The sequence below is a fragment of the Aquarana catesbeiana genome, linkage group LG02 (assembly GCF_042186555.1).
Source record: "Aquarana catesbeiana isolate 2022-GZ linkage group LG02, ASM4218655v1, whole genome shotgun sequence".
NCBI classification, from domain to species: domain Eukaryota; kingdom Metazoa; phylum Chordata; class Amphibia; order Anura; family Ranidae; genus Aquarana; species Aquarana catesbeiana.
This window is the reverse complement of record NC_133325.1, coordinates 684,050,776-684,070,412: the sequence shown is the minus strand read 5'-3', so window position 1 is coordinate 684,070,412 and position 19,637 is coordinate 684,050,776. Positions and strand designations below refer to the sequence as shown.

General features: G+C 43.5%; 1 protein-coding gene across 2 annotated transcripts in view; it reads left to right on the top strand.

Moving 5' to 3' along the window:
• HIP1 (huntingtin interacting protein 1) overlaps positions 1-19,637 on the top strand; it is a 224,296-nt gene that overhangs the window by 88,563 nt on the left and 116,096 nt on the right. For both annotated transcript variants that reach the window (XM_073616751.1, XM_073616750.1), the window contains exons 3-6: positions 8,257-8,399; positions 8,723-8,779; positions 9,158-9,238; positions 17,664-17,740. In XM_073616751.1, coding sequence (XP_073472852.1) covers positions 8,257-8,399; positions 8,723-8,779; positions 9,158-9,238; positions 17,664-17,740 — 358 coding nt within the window. The remainder of the gene's footprint in view (positions 1-8,256; positions 8,400-8,722; positions 8,780-9,157; positions 9,239-17,663; positions 17,741-19,637) is intronic.

Below are 19,637 nucleotides of genomic sequence, written 5' to 3'. Positions count from 1 at the left end.
CAGATAGCAAGGATAACTTGCCACATATTTGTGGCAGTATTGAATTGTAAGTCTTGTGAATTTGCTGCACATCTTCCCTGGCAAGTTGTACACTTGCAGAGCACTGAAGCACAAGTTCTAGTTGACACTTTTCCAATTTGTAGCAAATTTGCGTGGCAAGTCTCTAGTAAGAGCAGGTTAATAGCAGTGGGTTCACTATCACCAGATTGTGGGATTATAGATTTGCGCTGCTTGCTTCTTTTTACTTGCCAATTAACTGGTGATCATAGGCACGCGCAGGGTGTGTGCCAGGTGTGCTTGGTCACACCCTAATCACCCCAAGCGCATTAGCATTATCGCTCTGTGTGCAGGCAGGGAGATGGGAAATATCTCCTCTGACAAGTTCTGCCATTCATGAAGTGCTACCGTACTTCTTTTACTGTACCGGCTCTACCATAAGAGTGTGTGTGTCTGTATGTATATATAATATATCACACACACGCATGTGTGTTTGATCTTTGGGGTGCGCACCCTAATGCAGACCGAGTAGACACATTTTTGGGTGTAGGGTAGCGGGAGAGCCCATCTGATCATGCAGGAAGTGTATCACTTGTATCCAGAATGCTTGGATAGTTGGGCAGGACCATATAAGGTGATAGAAGGAGCCTGGGGTGTGGTCGCATAGACGGCATCCTGAATTATACATGGGTTTGAAACGCGCTATCCTCTGAGGAGTCAGATATGTCCTATGTATAATATACAGCTGCGTGAGGCGGTCCGACAGTTTGGGGGAGACTTTTTTCACGTCTTCCAAGATTTCATCCCAATCCTCATCCTCAATTATTCCAACGTCCACCTCCCATCTAGTCTTAGCAGTATAGGCCAAGGCTATGGTGTTGGGAAGACGGATGGATGAGTAGAGGGTGGAGATTGGTTTGGCTGGTTCAGCACCTGTGATCATGTCCAAAATTACAGTTTTAAGTGCAAATTTGAGTATTTAGACTACAAACAAATACAATATGCAATTAGCAATATGATTTAAGGTAGATAATAAGGAAAAAAACATATTTCTTATTTTATTTTCAATTATAGTAAGTAGGTAGCTCAGGGACAGGCCTCAGGAGGGTAAGAAATTAGAATGGGCGGCACACACACATAAAACTGACTCTCACGGTGACGCTGACAGCAGTGTGCAGTAGCACAGATGATGATGAGACCTCACTGACACGTCCCCTCCTGAGTCACAGTCTCAGTGAAAGTCTCTCTCCAAGCCAAGTGATCCCTCCAGTCCACTCCAGTCTAAACAGCACTGCTCCCAGCCTGCCTTGCTCCCATACTGCAGACTCGCACACAAGGTCCTGGCCGCTCTGCTTGGCTCCATTGCACAATGACATCACATGACATGCTCAGGCACCGCCTCCGCCAGAGCCGCCCAATCACACTGTAATAGGCACTCAGATGGTCTCAGCCGGCTCTGGACCAAGCCGAGCATCACAGCCATATTTTTTACTGGCAATCTTTTACTTTTACTGGCATTTACTGGGAGGAGAAAATTGCCTGTTTTTTACTGGCTACCAGTAAAAATACTGACGGTTGGCAACACTGACTGGTATTGCAACCTAAAAATAGCACGATTTTGCAGCGATTTTGATGCAACTTGAAGCCATGCCTGTGTATTCCTGAGGTCTATAGACCTCAAGTCGCATCAAAGTGGGACCAAAGTAGCGCAGAGACTATGTTGAAGTCACTGCGACTTGAAGCCGCACAGATATGAACGCATTGGAAATCATGGTGTACGACTTGTAATGCGACTTTGCAGTCCCAAGTTGCATGACAAGTCGCACTAGTGGAAACCGAGCCTTAATATCTTTGGCACTAGTTTTTCTTGTTGTTTGTCCAAGTGTCCGTTTTTATCCAGTCTATTCACTAATAAGTGAAGAAAGCTAAATTATCAGAAAAATTGCAAAATCTAAGTCAAAGTGGCTGAAGTAGAAAAAAAAAAAAGCTCTCAAAATATATATGAAATATTTTTAGTTCAGCTTTTTTGGCCTATATTTTACCATTTCCCTAAAAAATGTACCTCAGTTCACTGAATAATGCATTAAGACAAAACTGATCTTTATTAAAATATTTGAATAAAATCAATACATAATACTGGATTACATCTTAGTTTTTTTTTTTTTTATTAGTGTGAACATTTAACAAAACATTAAAAAAAAAACAATTATAATATGAAAAAGAACAATTCTCAAAAAAAAAAAAAAAATACAATAAAAAAAAAACAAAAAAACCACAAAACAAAAATTGCAGTAATATGCGATACTATGTGAAACAGTGATAAAGTGCACTAATTAAAGAAGCTAAACAGCAAAAAGACAAATATGCATAAATGACTATCCCTAATTAAAAAAAAAAAAATACAATAATATGCGATAATATGTGAAACGGTGATAAAAGTGCTCAAATCAAAAGCAGGTATTTATCCAATTTTGCATAAAAAACAATAAAGTAAGTCCCAAATAATAAAGTGCAAGTGTATCAAAAAGTGATGAGATGTGAAGATCACGTGCTCAAAAAACAGTTCTTGAAAGTTGTGAACTCAATTGTTCCCACCATCCTGGCATCCACCAGGAGTGTGCCTTAGCAGCTCACCTTAAACAAAGGCCACAACAGGTCTAGTGGTGCTTTGGTATACAAATCCTTAATGGCAGTTCACGTTCCACTCTCCTCTCCTCGCCTGCATCGAAATCCACAGCTTGTCTGACAAGGCTTTAATATATGGATCCTTTATGGAAAATCACATTCCACTCCACTCTCCTCTCCTAAAAGCACCACTAGACCTGTTGTGGTCTTTGTTTAACTACTTGCCTATCAGGCACATATACCCCCCTTCCTGCCCAAGCCATTTTTCTGCTTTCAGCTCTGTCGCACTTTGAATGACAATTGCGCGGTCGTGCTACACTGTACCCAAACACATTTTTTATCATTTTCTTCACACAAATAGAGCTTTCTTTTGGTGGTATTTAATCACTGCTGGGTTTTTTATTTTTTACAAAAAAAAAAAGACCAAAAATGTTGAAAAAAAAAATGTTTTTTAGTTTTTTTTCTGTCATTAAATTTTGTAACTAAGTAATTTTTCACCTTCACTGATGTGCGCTGTTGAGGCGGCACTGATAGGCTGAACTGGTGGGCATTGATGAGGTGGCACTTATGGGAACTCATGAGGCGGCACCTATGAGCACTGATTAGGTGGCACTGATGAGGAGGCACTAATATGTTGCACTTATGGGCACTGATAGGTGGCACTGATAAGCACTGATAGGCGGCACTGATGGGCACTGTTAGGTGGCACCGGTGGGCACTAATAGGCGACACTGTTGGGCACTAATACGCGGCACTGGTGGGCACTGATAGGTGGAATGGATATGCGGTACTGATGGGCATTGATGGGTGGCACTGAAGGGTTACACTGATGGGCATTAATTGACAGCAGCGATGGGCATTGATGGGCAGCACTGATAGGTGGCACTGATTGCCAGCACTGACTGGCATCGCTAATGGGCACTGATTGGTGGCACTTGTGGGCAGTGGTGGGCACTGATTTCTGGCATTGGTGGGCAATTGTGGGTACTGCTTTGTGACATTTTTTTGCACTATTGTAATCAGGGCACTGATGATCAGTGCCCTGATTACATTCCTACATGCCCCCTTGTGAGGAGATGCAGCTGATTGGCTCTCCTCTCCTCACACTCTGTTAGGCACTTCCTTGTTTACATGTGACTGGCTGTGATTAGACACAGCGATCACATGGTTAAGGAGTCGCGGACGCGGCTCTTTACAGAGATCGGGGTTGAGCGGTGTCCTAGCAACATGGTGCGGCCGCGATCGCTGCGCTGCGTGCCCCCGCGGGTGCGCGAGAGTGGTCGTCCTGGGATGCCTTCATATGAAGTCCCAGAACAAGAGCCGCACCACCCCGCTGTCATTTGACGGTGGGCAGGCGGCAAGCAGTTAAGGTGAGCTGCTAGCATATAAATATAAACAAGGAAAAATAAAACATTCCTAATTGTGCTTCACCAATGGGATGTTAGGGTTAGTCACTCATTGATTTCTACCTCTCTGAACTCCATATCAGATCTCATGGATATCGCTCACCTCTCTGCACACCACACCTCAGCACCAATTAAAGAAAAACCTTACACACAGCAGGGAGGAATGATGAAAATTCAGCCACAGTGGCCCCTGTGGTGGGATAACTATTACATAGCATAAGTGAACCAGAACTTGCAGCAGACTTGCAGAATGTTTGCAAAGAAACTTGATCTGGAGTCATGCAATGCGGACTTGCTGCAATTGTGCAACAAACTCGTGAAGCCTGGCAAGTCTAGCAAGAGCTTACAAGCCATTTTCAAACTTGCAGCACAATTACTTGCTATCTGGGTTATTAGGGTTAATCGGTAAATTAGATGGGGATTACTATCATTAGCATGTTAAAGAGTTAAAAGTTTGTTGATGATGATGCTGTCATTACCAGTGAACTCAGCAGACAAAAATGATTAATTTCCTTTTTTCGGAAAACACTCATTTGGTTGCATTTCCTGTCCAACTTTTCATTTCCACATTTCCTTGTGACTTTTCTGTGATTCAGATATGGTAATCTGAGGTCTTCCTGGTGGAAGCTACAAGGGCTCAATTCCTCCCGGGTTGCAGATATGACACTGTGTTCTGCTAACTGCCAACTGTGACTGTAGCCTTACATTGCAGTGTCAGCAATAGTTCTAATTTCTGGGATACAACATTCTTTGTTTTCCTTTTTTTAAACTATAGGGTACCAGCATTGAAATTAATTATTTAAATTCATATAAGAACCTTGCCTATGAACCATAGCTTCTGTTTTTCATCCTGACATTGAGCATTGGTGCTTTTTTTTATTGCCAGTGACCATTTGCTAAGCGATGTAAATGTCCATGTATTCTTGACTAAGCCTACTGTAAGCTTCTGGGTGTATCTAAAGGAGAAAAAAATGAATTATGTGAAAAGAAACTTGCCCAGAAGCATTTTCAGGAGCTTGCTGCATCTGAAATGGGATAAAATAAATGTCATTAAAGAGTTATATGTAGTAGCTAAAACATTGATTTTAAATAGAGAACAGCTAAATCCATGACCATGGTCACCAGGACTGTTAGAAAAGGGAGTCTTCCCAGAGACTCATTGCCTCTGTTGCTCATTTGATAGCATCCTTCATGAAAAGAACCGAAAAGAAAATGCAGAACCAAAACATATTCTAGAATAACCCAATAGACAGTGATAGACCCAGGCAAACACAGCTCCCATGTTATGCGGCTACAGCTACTTGACTCTCTGCTCACTAAAATGTAGAGCTTGGTGAAGACAAGCTTCAGCTGTGAGCTTCAAAGCTGTCCCTGGTCTCATTTATCAAAAATAAGTATATTATCTAAAAATAAGTGTGGCTGTCAGGGGCTCTTGCCAACGGGCTAAGTAGTGGGAGGTTAAATGCCTTGTCAAGCATGTGGTACCCAAATGGCTGGTGTTTTTGCCACGCTTGATCTGCTTGAGGCAAAGTTTGCAAACTGCAACAGTGCGATCGGCTGCACATGTGCTAAAAAGGCCCAGACTGAGATATGGGCTCCACAATCTGATGGACTAGGGTGGCTGCTCTCTACTCTTCCTTGATGGCTGCCTCTGGAGGACATCCTACCTCATTGGGGTTGTGCCTCACCCTCACTTTCCTCCTCCTTACCAAAATGTAATAGAGATGGGGAAATATGTAATTGGATGCACTTTAATCAATGGAAAGTGATGTTTGATACACTTTAACTTGAGGACTGCCGCTGACAGAAATGTCACTTCAATATACTGCAGTAAAACTGCACTGACATGCTACAGTATACTGCAGTAAAACTGCACTGATGCACTTCAATATACTGCAGTAAAACTGCACTGATGCACTTCAATATACTGCAGTAAAACTGCACTGACACACTTCAATATACTGCAGTAAAACTGCACTGAGGCACTACAATATACTGCAGTAAAACTGCACTGATGCACTACAATATACAGCAGTAAAACTGCACTGACACACTACAATATAATGCAGTAAAACTGCACTGACGCACATTAATGTACTGCAGGAAAACTGACCTGACACACTACACTGACGCACAACATACTGCATTAAAACTGCACTGATACACTTCATTATACTGCAGTAAAACTGCACTGACGCACTACAATTTACTGCAGTAAAACTGGCCTGACACACTACACTGACACACTTCAATATACTTCAGTAAAACGGCACAGATGCACTACACTGACACACTGCAATATGCTGCAGTAAAACAGCAGAAACACTACACTGACACAGTTCAATATACTGCAGTAAAACTGCCCTGACGCACTACATTCACTGACACACTACACTGACACACTTCAATATACTGCAGTAAAACTGCACAGATGTACTACACTGACGCTGCACTATCACTATATTTACACTATACTGACACTGTACACTCACAATAGAACCACAATAGCACATTAACTAGTAGCAGTGAACAGAGCCCTGTTCTATCTATCTTTACTCCAATATCACACTGCAAATGGCTCCTCTGGGAACCTTTTATAGTATGGGGTGGGTCTATGAGCAAAGAGCCATGATTGGCCTAAGTCATTAGGAGTTTCTCCAATTATGACTTTGACAGTGTTCTGTGCCCTGATTGGGCAAAGCCTTCACTGCTTCAGCCAATTAGGGCTTAGAATGCACTGTGTGGCGTGCAGTGCATTGTGGGGTGTTCAGCGGGCCAAATAAACGGTCAAACACCCTGCCAGTTTGGGTGTTGGCTGAATGGGCAAACAGACAATGTTCGAACCGAACTTATGCTCGGCCAACACTATTTACCAAGAGTAAGAGTCTAACACTGAAAGATATCTGCCTAAGTTTTTCTTGTTTTTATCTGCTTTGAGAATCTTAAATAAAATACTTGTTTACCTTGCTACAGTCTGGTGTCTGTGTAACTGCATTATCACTTTGAAATATGTTCGATCCCAGCGTGTCAGAGGTGTCGGGAGGCTTGCAAGGTCAGGGCGACATTCGGGGTCAGTAATCTTACAGTGGCCCTCACGGGGGGGGGGGGGGGGGGGGGGGGGGGTGATCAATGAATGATGTGCCTTTTAACACATACAGTATAAGCAACGCTAAAAACACGCTTGCGTAATGTCAATAGATCATCATGAGGGCAACTCCAGGAGTACAAATGCAAAATACTTTCAAGATACTTTTAAATGCTTGCAGCGGCATTGACACACATTCTTTTAAATTTTCAAATCTAAAGAGTGCGGCCTTGGTTGCTATGGGAAAAAACACACTTCTTATTTTTACATAATGTACTCCTTATTTTTTATTGAGACCAGGAATAGCTTTGAGGACAGTATTGAAAGTTTGTAATGATCCAAACCAGTTCTCTCACAACTATGATTAGTAGACTCTGTCAATTTATTGACACCTTTGTTAACCCAGGTTTTGTGCATCAAAACAAAAGGTGTGCAAAGTTTTATAGTTCGCTTTCTTAAGAAGGCAGCCACAACCTGAGTAAAAAAAAGCCAGCGTGCTACACTTAAGGATGCTTGCTCTGTGTATTGAAGCATTGGTCTCTCTGCAGAGGTCTGACATGCCCTCTACATCAGACCTATACCTATGGAATTGACAAATTACATGATCCCTGTTGATTGGAGACTCTAGCTCTGACTTAGCAATGGATGTGTTGGACATCTTCAGAGAGACCATTGCTTTCACAAAACAAGCAAGGAATTCTTCTGTGCAGCATGCAGGCTGCAGACAGGCCTTTCTACTTTTAGAATTTGAACTTTTTTTTTTTTTATGTACCTGGAGTATATTCTGCTGATTTAAAATGAACGTTCAATTGGGCTTTAACTGCCGAGTATGAGTAAGCTCATTCCTGAGTGATGCACACCAGAGGAACTCAGGCAGACGGAGAATGATCACTGGATCAATAATGTTTTATTGTGGTATAGGAAATTGGGTTGTGGCCTCCATTTTTTTTTTTACATTGGAACTATACAAAGAAATGGTGATGTGGACATAGGAGTAATAGCCCAGCAATTCCTTATCACAACCCAAAGTTAATTGTGTGCAATGCTAATGTATTTGTACTGCATTTTATTTCTAGTAGTAGTTCTTATTATTGCTATTCTGTTTTCTGAGGCATATGAGTTGCTTTCTTAACACAAGTCCACCTTGTATTTTGGGGACACATCATGAGAAGGGGGCTCAGACCTTTTGGGTAGCTGTGAACCGCCTGCCACTGTCCAGCAATGCAGTTCTCTGCTGGAAATTCTGCCATGTTTTTCACAAGTTGCTGCGAGATGGTCACCCCAATGTGAGTATGAAATGCATTCTACAGCATGTACGCTTACCAGATTAAATATCTTAGAATACCCATATACATGACATGTATTTTAAAACATTTACTCTATTCTGCCAAAGTCCTATGAGAAATGTTTGTGTACCAGTATTCACTTTCCAAACTAACCCCACACCTACTAGAGTTTTCTGCTATTTTACATTTGAGACGTATGCTTGGAGTAACTTATCTAGATTACAAGAAATTCATAAAACTTTTATCAGAATGTAAAATTACTCATCAATGGCTTTCACAAAGTTCCCTATCTGATATACTTTTCATGTATTCCCTGTTTTCAGGTTTTGAAAGACTCTCTGCGTTACAAAAATGAGCTCATTGATATGAGCCGAATGTGGGTAAGAGCATTTTGTCAACTAGTTTTATATCACTTGATATAAATCCACTTTTGTTAAAGTGCCTCTCTGTTTGTTGAGTGTCAGTCCCGGTTCTGCTTTAAAGAGCAGGTTCTGTATTTGTTTTACTGTAGATTGACAGCAGTGCATGAAAGGAAAACCATACTGTGGGACATTCTTTTTTTTGTTGTAATTTTTTTTTAATTAAAAATTAACTTCTTCAAATTAGGATAGAATCATTCTCTTGATAGACATTTTCTATTCAAGATCAGCAGAGATCCAGTAATCAATACTATATTGTATTTTGTTCAACAGTACCTACAAGTGTAGACTGAGTTCCCTAAACATAATTCTAAAGGTTGCCATTTGTGTGCATTATAGGGGCATCTTAGTGACGGGTATGGACAGCTATGTAGCATCTATTTGAAGCTTCTGAACACGAAGATGGATTTCCACACAAAGGTAGGAGTTTAAAAACCTGATATCTATACACTTATATACAGGGCCGGTGCTTGACTATTTCGCGCCCTAGGCAAGACTAACACCCCTAGGTGCGGAGTGTCGTTAGTCTTGCCTAAGGCCGCATGGGTGACTACAACAGGATTAGTGAGCGAACTCACCGCGGGAATTGCTACTACGTCCAGAGACATTCTGCCTGCCTACTCTGCTGTTCTTGTGCCTGCCTCCTCCATCTCCCCAGCTGTCCTTATGCCCCCCTCCTCTGCTGTCCTCGTGCCTGCCTCCTCCGCTGTCCTTGTGCCCTTCTCATAGGCTGAGCTGCTGCTGACCCCTGCTGCAACAGCCATTAAGGATGTCCTCCATGGCTGTTGCTTTCTCTAGAGAGTCAGTCAGTGCCCCAGCCCTATGTAGGGCCCCTCGTGTTCCATGGCCAGGCTAATGGGGAAGTCAGCGCCCGTGGCTGCGCCCCTAGACAGCAGTGCGCCCTAGCTGCCTCGTTCGCCTAGTTGGAGCGCCGGCCCTGCTTATATAGCTTTTTAAATCTGAACTGAACTGAATTTTTTTCTGGTTCATTCGCATCAATACATTAAAGATGGAGATTTTCCCATGTTTCCTTTATATAATCAACACGATTCACATTATTCCACCTAGGGGTTTCTTTACCCAACGCCGAACTCGAATCACTGAATTTGTATGCTAACCCCAAAAGACCCTGTCTTAAAATGGCAATTCTTGTAAAACCTAAAGCGCGGGGGTGGCCTGGGTTTACCAAATTTTGAACTGTACCACAAAGCCACTCTACTAAATAGACTCTCTTACTGGTTCTATCAAAACACCCAACAAATAAGTGATCCAATTAGAACAAGATATCTTTCCGTTGGACCTTCGGTCACTTCCCTGGCTGCCCTCTGTCTAACGTCCCCATCCATCCTCCCTTCCCTTTGTGGCCCAGCCTCTTACTTCTCTATGGGGCAGATTAATCGCTCCTCACAAATTCTCCAACTATAAGGGTTCTTTGACACCTATATTTGATAATAATTTCTTCAAACCTGGTTTATAGACAGCTGTGATAGCCACCCTGTCTCAGAAGCACTGGCCCTAAATATGTATTTTCCTTCCTGACTATACTATCTCTAGGGCTTGGACTTTTTTTCCTCATTTCCATCTCTATTGTCTGGCAATAACAGGCTACCCTCAACTCAGCTCACTGGCTTCTTACATAGACTTAAAACAGATTCCTAGTTTGTCACTGAATCAGCTCCCCTGGAAGACTTCCTCTCACCATCCTCTAACCCTGACCATACCGTTTCTCAGTTATATGGCATTTTGAGCGAGGGGACCTCTAAGACGGATCCTCTATTCATATCTAAATGGGAAACTTTCTTTGAATACATTGTTTTTAGTGGACAACTGGAGAAAATGTTTCCTTTTCATGCACAAACTCTCAATGTCTTTATATTTCCAGGGGAAGAGTGATAAGATTGTGTCATTTTGGTACAGGACCCCAGATACATGTTTGCTTCTTCTCCTGAAACCTGCTAGAGGTACATGGAAGAAGAAGGCTCCTTTTTGCATGTTTGGTGGGGTTGTCACTTGATTTCACAGTTATGGCTAAAAGTATTTTCCATGTACAATTCCATGTGTATTTGTGACATTCAAGCTGTCTCTGAGGTTTCCCTTGCATTAATAATTCCTGGGTCCTTTTCTAAAATTAAGACCACTGGAATTCTACCTCTCCTGCAGCGATTTTCCTTTCCCCCTGATTATCTCTCTCTCTGAGCATTTTTGGAACTTTCAAAATCTTCAGACCCTTTTTTTAATTAAATACAGGGACCATGCAGGTCATTTCTTTTCATCCTTGATTATCCTCCCCCTTTTTTGTCTTTCACTTTGACTCCTCCTAAAACCCTTTCCTGTCCCATTGTATTGTTTCTGTTTCTATACACATGCTTGTACTTGCACTATGAATTCCATTATCCTATGTGCGGCCTCTGGCTCCGAGCCTGCTAGTTCAGCTAATTTGTTTTCAGCATGTGTGTATTTTTTTCACTGTTATCTTGTACTTCGCTTGGAATTCAGTATTTTGTCTATTGTCTTACTTTACCCTGTGCCTTATACTCAGTTGAAAACATCTGAATAAAGCGTTATTTGACTCAGAGTTTAACTGAACTCTGTGCTAAAAGCTAAGTATTGCAAATATGTGCATATCAACTTTTTTTTACCTGCAAAAGGATATCTCATTCAGTTTAGCCATTGTTGTGATTCAGACATTCCTGCTAGACAAAGCAGCCAATGTCCCTTTTTATGTACTGTAATACCTCTTAATAATTAGGTGCAGACTTTAAACAAAAAGGATAATTGCTATAAACTGTAAATAGTAAATAGCACATCCAGTGTGCTTGAATATCAACAATTCACTTATAAAGATACAGATTCAATTAAAATGTTATTACAAAAGTGATATCCAAGTGGACTGGGTGTACTATATTTTTACAGTTTAAAGCAGATCTTGGACATCTCTGTAGACTACACTGCAGCTAGCAATACAGCCTGGTCCAGGGCACACCCAGGGCCGGTGCTACCACTAGGCGGACTAGGCAACCGCCTAGGGCGCACTGCTGCCTAGGGCGCCTGGCCGCTGTTTTTTCTACTCCAGCACTGTCCAAAGAGCTTGCAAGTTGCAAGTATCCACCAGGCAGCGCTCTGGCATGTGTGCAGCAGCGCCCTGCCCCCCCCCCCGTGCAGCTCTCCGCTCTCCGATCTGACATCATGTGTCCAGCAACCACCCAGCCTCCCCACCCCCCCAGCAGGGAGCTCTCCGCTCTGATATGTGTCCAGCAATCCCCCTGTCCGCTCTGGGATCATGATGACACATCAGCTACACACTTCTCCCGAGTCCCGCCCCTCCAGTGTGCTCTGTCCAATCGCCTCCAGCATGTTTGCCCAGAGCAGCTTCACACTTCTCCCGAGTCCCGTCCCTCCTGTGCGCTCCATCTGTGAAGGGGAGGTGGCGGGAAGATTAAATACAAGCAGCGAACAGCAACACTGAAAAACTGCTGAATTAACCAGTGAGCCCCTGGGGACCATTCCTAGTGAGTGAGCTCTTTCACTGACCAGAACCTGATCCCTTCTCTCTCTCCCTGACCCCTCCTCTCTCCCCCCCCCTGCCCCCTCTATCTCTCCCCCCTGACCCCCCTCTCCCCCTCCCTGCTCCCTCTCTCTCCCTGCTCCCCCTCTATCTCTCTCTCCCTCCCTGCCCCCCTCCCTCTCTCTCTCTCTCCCTGCCCCCTCTCTCTCTCACCCCCTCTCTCTCTCCCTGCTCCCTCTCTCTCCCTGCTACCCCCTCTCTCTCTCTCTCCCTGCTCCCCCCTCTCTCTCTCTCTCTCTCTCCCTGACCCCCCTCTCTCTCTCTCTCTCTCTCCCTGACCCCCATCTCTCTCTCTCTGACCCCCCCTCTCTCTCCCCCTGCTCCCTCTCTCTCTTTCTCTCTCTCTCTCTCCCCCTGACCCCCTCTCTCTCCCTGACCCCCCTCTCTCTCTCCTTGACCCCCCCTCTCTCTCTCTCTCTCTCTCTCTCTCTCTCTCCCTGACCCCCCCTCTCTCTCCCTGACCCCCCTCTCTCTCTCTCTCTGACCCCCCTCTCTCTCTCCCTGCTCCCTCTCTCTTTCTCTCTCTCTCTCTCTCTCTCTCTCTCTCTCTCTCTCTCTCTCTCCCCCCTGACCCCCCTCTCTCTCCCTGACCCCCCCCTCTCTCTCTCTCCTTGACCCCCCTCTCTCTCTCTCTCTCCCTGACCATCCCTCTCTCTCTCTCTCTCTCCCTGACCCCCTCTCTCTCTCTCCCTGACCCCCCTCTATCTCTCTCTCTGACCTCTCTCTCTCTCCCTGACCCCCTTCTCTCTCTGACCCCCTTCTCTCTCTCTCTCCCTGGCCCCCCTATCTCTCTCTCCCTGACCCCCTTCTCTCTCTCTCCCTGACCCCCTTCTTCCTCTCTCTCCCTGACCCCCCCTCTCTCTCTCTCCCTGACCCCCCTCTCTCTCTGACCCCCTTCTCTCTCTCTCTCTCTCTCTCCCTGACCCCCTTCTCTCTCTCTCTCCCTGACCCCCTTCTTCCTCTCTCTCCCTGACCCCCCTCTCTCTCTCTCCCTGACCCCCCTCTCTCTCTCTGACCTCTCTCTCTCTCCCTGACCCCCTTCTCTCTATCCCTGACCCCCTTCTCTCTCTCTCTCCTTGACCCTCCTCTCTCTCTCTCCCTGACCCCCCTCTCTCTCTGACCCCCTTCTCTCTCTCTCCCTGGCCCCCCCCCTCTCTCTCTCCCTGACCCCCTTCTCTCTCTCTCCCTGACCCCCTTCTTCCTCTCTCTCCCTGACCCCCCTCTCTCTCTCTCCCTGACCCCCCTCTCTCTCTCTGACCTCTCTCTCTCTCCCTGACCCCCTTCTCTCTATCCCTGACCCCCTTCTCTCTCTCTCTCCTTGACCCTCCTCTCTCTCCCTGACCCCCCCTCTCTCTCTGACCCCCCTCTCTCTCCGACCCCCCCTCTCTCTCTCTCCCTGACCCCCCCTCTCTCTCCCCCTGACCCCTTCTCTCTCTCTCCCTGACCCCCTTCTCCCTCTCTCTCCCTGACCCTCTCTCTCTCTCTCTCTCTCTCTCTCCCTGACCCCCTTCTCTCTCTCTCTCCCTAACCCCCCCTCACTCTCTCTCTCTCCCTGACCCCCTTCTCTCTCTTTCCTCTCTCTCTCCTCTCTCTCTCTCCCTGATCTCTCTCCCTCCCTCTCTCCCTGACCCCCTCACTCTCTCTTTTTCTCTCTCTCTCCCTCCTTGCCAGCACTGGAAGTAGCTTTACTCCAGTCTGTTTATCTCCTGTTTTAACTCCTTCCTTCCCATCATCTGCCTATACATTGATGTATATATTATACTGCAGCTTACCAATTCTTAGATGGGTGGCTGCATTAGTTTTGTTTTTTTGTTTTTAGGTTTTCTCTTTTATATTCACTGGGTGATCCTGCTCGTAAGTCTGTTGTTTTTTCAAAAGAACGAGCTGTCTTGCAGATGTAGCAGTTAGAGGGTTGAATCAAACCATTTAACACTGGCAAAGGGGGTGGAGTCAGGGGCGGCAAAATGAGGTTTCGCCTAGGGTGTCAAAAATCCTTGCACCGGCCCTGGGCACACCCTAACCTTTAACTTGACCTCAGAGAGCAGCAGAAAACTGGTGAGGTCATCCCTGTGCTCTCCCTTTCTGTAAGCATGTGCGCTGTGCAGAGCCCTGACTGGTTTGGAGTGTTGCCTCTCCCTGTTTGAGTTCTGCTTTTCTGAAAGACCACAATTTATTACATTTTACATTAATACTATGCAATGGATGACAAAAAGGGTAAAATCAAGACAGTCAGGAACTAATTTTATATAGTGATTGTTTGGGGGAACACATCATTAGATTAAAAAGTGTTTTTCATACCTCCCAGGAGTTCAGTTTTTTTTTTTTTAAGTATATTTTATTGTTTTTTTTTTTTCAAATTACAAGGTAGACTGTTTCACAATACAAAAAACAGAGTGTTTCACATTACAAGGTAAATACATGTTACCTAAAAAGAAGAAAAAAAACACTCATATGGGAAAAGACAAAAAATAGCTGCGCACCTCGATGAAATTGTCAAAAAAGAGGATTATCCCCCATGTGGGGTTTTTTAGCAGCCAACAGTGTTAGAAAAAATGTATACTAAAAAAGTAACGTAGTAAGTAGTTTTTGTTTTCACAAAATATCAAAAAATGTATTACTCTGAACATAAACAGTCAAAACATGAACTGTAGTACAAAAGTAATGATCAATAAAAACAGCGCCAATGACATAACAATATGCAATAAAAATACACGGTGACAATTGCACCATAGAAACGATAGTACATGAGTCTTGTATGTAAGATTCTGATGCGTTTCAACCCCAGCGGGTCTTCTTCAGAGGATATAAATAGACTGTAAAAATGTTAACATATGTTAAAATTAAAGGATGAAAAAAGAAGAAACAATAAACAGTATTTATTGTGTCTATATTTACCAGTCGCATTATATTAAGCCATGGTAGCCTCCGTAGGCTTTCATTTTAACATATGTTAACATTTTTACAGTCTATTTATATCCTCTGAAGAAGACCCGCTGGGGTCGAAACGCATCAGATTCTTACAGACAAGACTCATGTACTATCGTTTCTATGGTGCAATTGTCACTGTGTATTTTTATTGCATATTGTTATGTAATTGGCGCTGTTTTTATTGATCATTACTTTTGTACTACAGTTCATGTTTTGACTGTTTATGTCCAGAGTAATATATTTTTTGATATTTTGTGAAAATAAAAACTACTTACTACGTTACTTTTTTAGTATACATTTTTTCTAACACTGTTGGCAGCTAAAAATACCCACATGGGGGATAATCCTCTTTTTTGACAATACATGTTACCTTAACATTCCATGAAACTACTCTCATGTGATGTAAAGTGGGACATGGAAAGGGGAGATCCCTTGGTGTCTGCACTCGCTATTTGGTGAGGGGAATCGGATGTTCTGCTCATAGGTTACAGAGGTACAGTTTTGGCAAATGCTTGGAGGGTTGTTTCCCATACCGAATGAGAGAGAAAGAGATAGGAGTAAAAATAGAGTAAGAATAAAGCTAAAATAGTAAACCGTGTAAATATATGACTTCACTTTTTTCCGCATATGAATTCCACTTCCAGTAATACCGCTAGCCTGCAAGCACAAAGAATAAATAAATGAGTAACCCCGGTTACAACTCCTCTTATGTGTGTGCATAATAGGGGTGTGAATTAAAGGATACCACTATAGATAGCTCCCCCTAGTGGAATATGTTGGAAGTGGAATTTAAGCCAGGATTTGCAGATTAAACACTTTACAATATTATAAGAGTCACATCTATATAAAGGATTTTTAGACTTTCAACAAGAGAAGTCAGCCTTGTTGGCGTATGCTGGCATCTTCTTACAGTTTGTCCCCTAGAGTAGGAGGATGCACAAAGATACCACAAACCGGAAGGCATATCTGGGTTAAAAGACTGCTCAGCAGTGTTGATAAGTTGGATCTGGTGTTGTGGTCGGTTTTAGACGTTTAGGAGGATCACTCCTGGGGCTTCTCTGTTCCCTGGGTCCCTGTTTGATGATATTGGTGAATTTATCAGCTGCCGCTGGTCTGGGCGTGAGGGAGTGAAGGAAGGATTCTGCTTTTTCAGGAGTGTAGAGTGTGAGTTGTTTCCCATCAGGAGCTTGCAGGCAGAGTATGTCAGGATACGCCAATGTGAAGCGGATGCCTTTCTTAAAGAGCTCTGAGCAGACCGCTTGGAATTCCTTTCATTTGCGGGACACCAGTGCCGAGTAATCCATGAATATTAGGAGCTTGTGTCCTTCGAATTCCACAGAATGGGCTTTCCGATAACTTTGCAGGATAGCAAGATGGTCTGCGTAGTTAAGCTAGTTGACAATTAGAGGTCTGGGGTTCTTTTGGTTGTTTTCTGGAGCACCTATGCGGTGAGCTCTTTCAGCCACACATTTAAAGCGTAGACCCAGGGCCTCTGGTATGTGGGTGATGCAGATGTCCAGCAAAGATCCTGGCTTGTATGTCTCTGGAAGACGATTATTCTTAAATTGTTCCTCTTCAAACGATTTTCCAAATCTTCTATTCGTTCGTGAAGGAGTTGTTGCGCTTGGGAGTATTTTTCCATAGCTGCATTTGTTTGATATTGGTCATCCTCCAGAGATGATATGCGTTGTTCTGCCTCTGTAAGTCTATGAGACTGTTATCCCAGCACCCTTCCTGAGCTGTAAAATGTCTCCCACCACAACTCTGTCCACAGCCGCTGTGATGGTGGGGGATAGGAGTGCTGCCACTGCTTGTGCTATATTTCTGTAGGAGTCCTGGGGTTCTGGAGTCCACAATTCACTTTCTTCCATGAGATCATTCTCCTCCTCCTGGTCCGCAGCGTCTCCTGTCACAGCGCCCAATGTGTTCTGTGAGGGAGATGAAGGGTGCTCTGAGGCGGCCATTTTAGGATCTGTGTCTGTGTGTGAGGGGGACGTGTGCCTCAATCGTGATCCTGAATGGGACCGTTGTTGAGATAGGTGCTTCTCCATATCGCAGGGAGATGTGAGAGGAGATCCAGCGGTAGATGAGCTGCCCCTGGAGATTGTATGTCGGCTTTTCCTGTGGGCTGGAGCGGAGCCACTGGTTCACCCGTCCACTACATACGGCGCCGGAACTGGAAGTCTAGGAGTTCAGTTTTAATGATCACATTCCTACTTCTTCATACTTTATTCTCTCTCTCACTTTCTGCTATTTCAATATCTTCTTTTTTTCTACAGATCTTAAATAAAACCTTTAATATTGTTCCTCCTATGCATAATATTTCACTATTATTCTGTTTCCTGTGCCTAGAACCCTCGTTTCCCGGGCAACCTTCAGATGACTGACAGACAGCTGGATGAGGCTGGAGAGAATGATGTCAATAATTTGTAAGTTTCATTCCTACCTTAAATACATTTGCTTAATATAAAACTTCTTTTTACTCAAACTGTTACTGACAAGACAGACGCTAACAATGGCTTGCCAGACATGATACTCAATCTTGTATTTTTTAAGAGGTATTAACCCCCAAATACAATTTATGCTGTTGCAGCTTACCAATTCTTAGATGTGATGACTACATTACTTTCCTTTTTTAGACCCCTTTCACACTGAGGGCGTTTTGCAGGCGCTTTAGCGTTAAAAATAGCGCCTGCAATCCACCCTCAAACAGCTGCAGCATTATCTCTCTGGCTTTCACACCGAAGCGCTGCGCTGGCAGGACGGGAAAAAAATTACTGCTCCTCCACCGCTGCTCCCCATTGAAATCAATGGGGCAGCGCTGGGATACCGCCGGCAAAACGCTGCTATTGTGGCGAATTGCAGGCGGTTTTAACCCTTTCTCGGCCGCTAGCATGGGGTAAAAGCGCCCTGCTAGCGGACGAAATGCCCCACTAATCCGACAGTAAAACGCCGCTAAAAATAGCGGCGTTTTACCACCGACGCTATGGGCGGCCCGGTGTGAAAGGGCTCTTAGGCTTTTTTTTTGTTCACTTGGTGATCCTACCATTTATTTTTAAACTTCCTTTAACAGATGAAGTTGTCCAGCAAAAGAGGCAGTTAGAGGGTTGAGACAAACAATTTAACACTGCCAAAGGTGCTTTTGATGGTGAGCGTTTATTTAATTATATAAAATTTTTATCCTAATAGGAAAAAAAAAAAAAACAGTTTTTATAACTGCCGAAAAAGTGTTAGCTGGAGTACAACTTTTATTTGTTAAGCTGGCTATACACTAGTAGAATTTCTTTTGAAATCCTTTGTTTTAAAAATGTTTACATTTTTAATCGCTAGTGAGGTCAAATCAGCACTTGTTTAAGACCCCAGTGCTGAGATCATTTGAAGGAGCAGGATGGAAAACAGTGTATGTGGTTTTTGTTTGGAAAATTACATTCATTCCAAAATTGAATGTTAAAAGTAAATATTTGTCAAGTCATCAAATGTACTGAGAATTTACCTACAAACATTCATTGGAAAATCTACTAGTGTATAGCCAACTTTAGTCAAGTCAGTGTAAATCTGTTAGTCCTTTTTACACTACCTTCTCCCCAAACTGACAAAGCTGCTATTCCAAGGTGTCGCTGTTGCTCCTCCATCCAGACTTGAGACACCCTAAAACAGGGAGGTGTGTTACTGGCTGGATCACCAGATAAAAACGGAAAAGTCCAAAAAAACAAATGCAGCCTCCACATTTATGGATTGGTAAGCTACAATATATTATTTTTTTGTTTTTGGAGTTAATAACATTTTCAATTATGATGTATTATTTTCAAGACTTATAGGGGTTGATTTACTAAAGGGAAAAAGACTGTGCACTTTGCAAAGTGCAGTTGCCCTCTTCAAGAGCAGTTGCTCCAGAGCTTGGTAAATGAGTAGAAGCTCTGCTTACTTCTATCATCCAATCATGTGCAAGCAAAAATGCATTTTTTTTAATTTTCCTTGCACGGGATTGGGTACTCATTGCAAAGTGAAGCTTTACCTCATTTACTAAGCTCTGGAGCAATTGCACTTGCAGAGGGCAACTGCCCTCTGCAAAGTGCACAGTTTTTTTGCATTTAGTAAATCAACCCCATAGTTGAGTGTTACTTTACAATACCAGTACATTTAATGTCATACTTCCCCAGAAGCAAGCGATCAGTGTTTGCATATAAGCAGAAACATAAGTATACAAGCTGTGTATAAGAGCACCTTTTTTTTATAAATTATTTAAAGTAGAAATAAACCCTTACAAAAGATTACTTAGTTGTGTAGCTGAACTGAGCAAGCAGTGTCACCTTAGGGCAGGAAGTG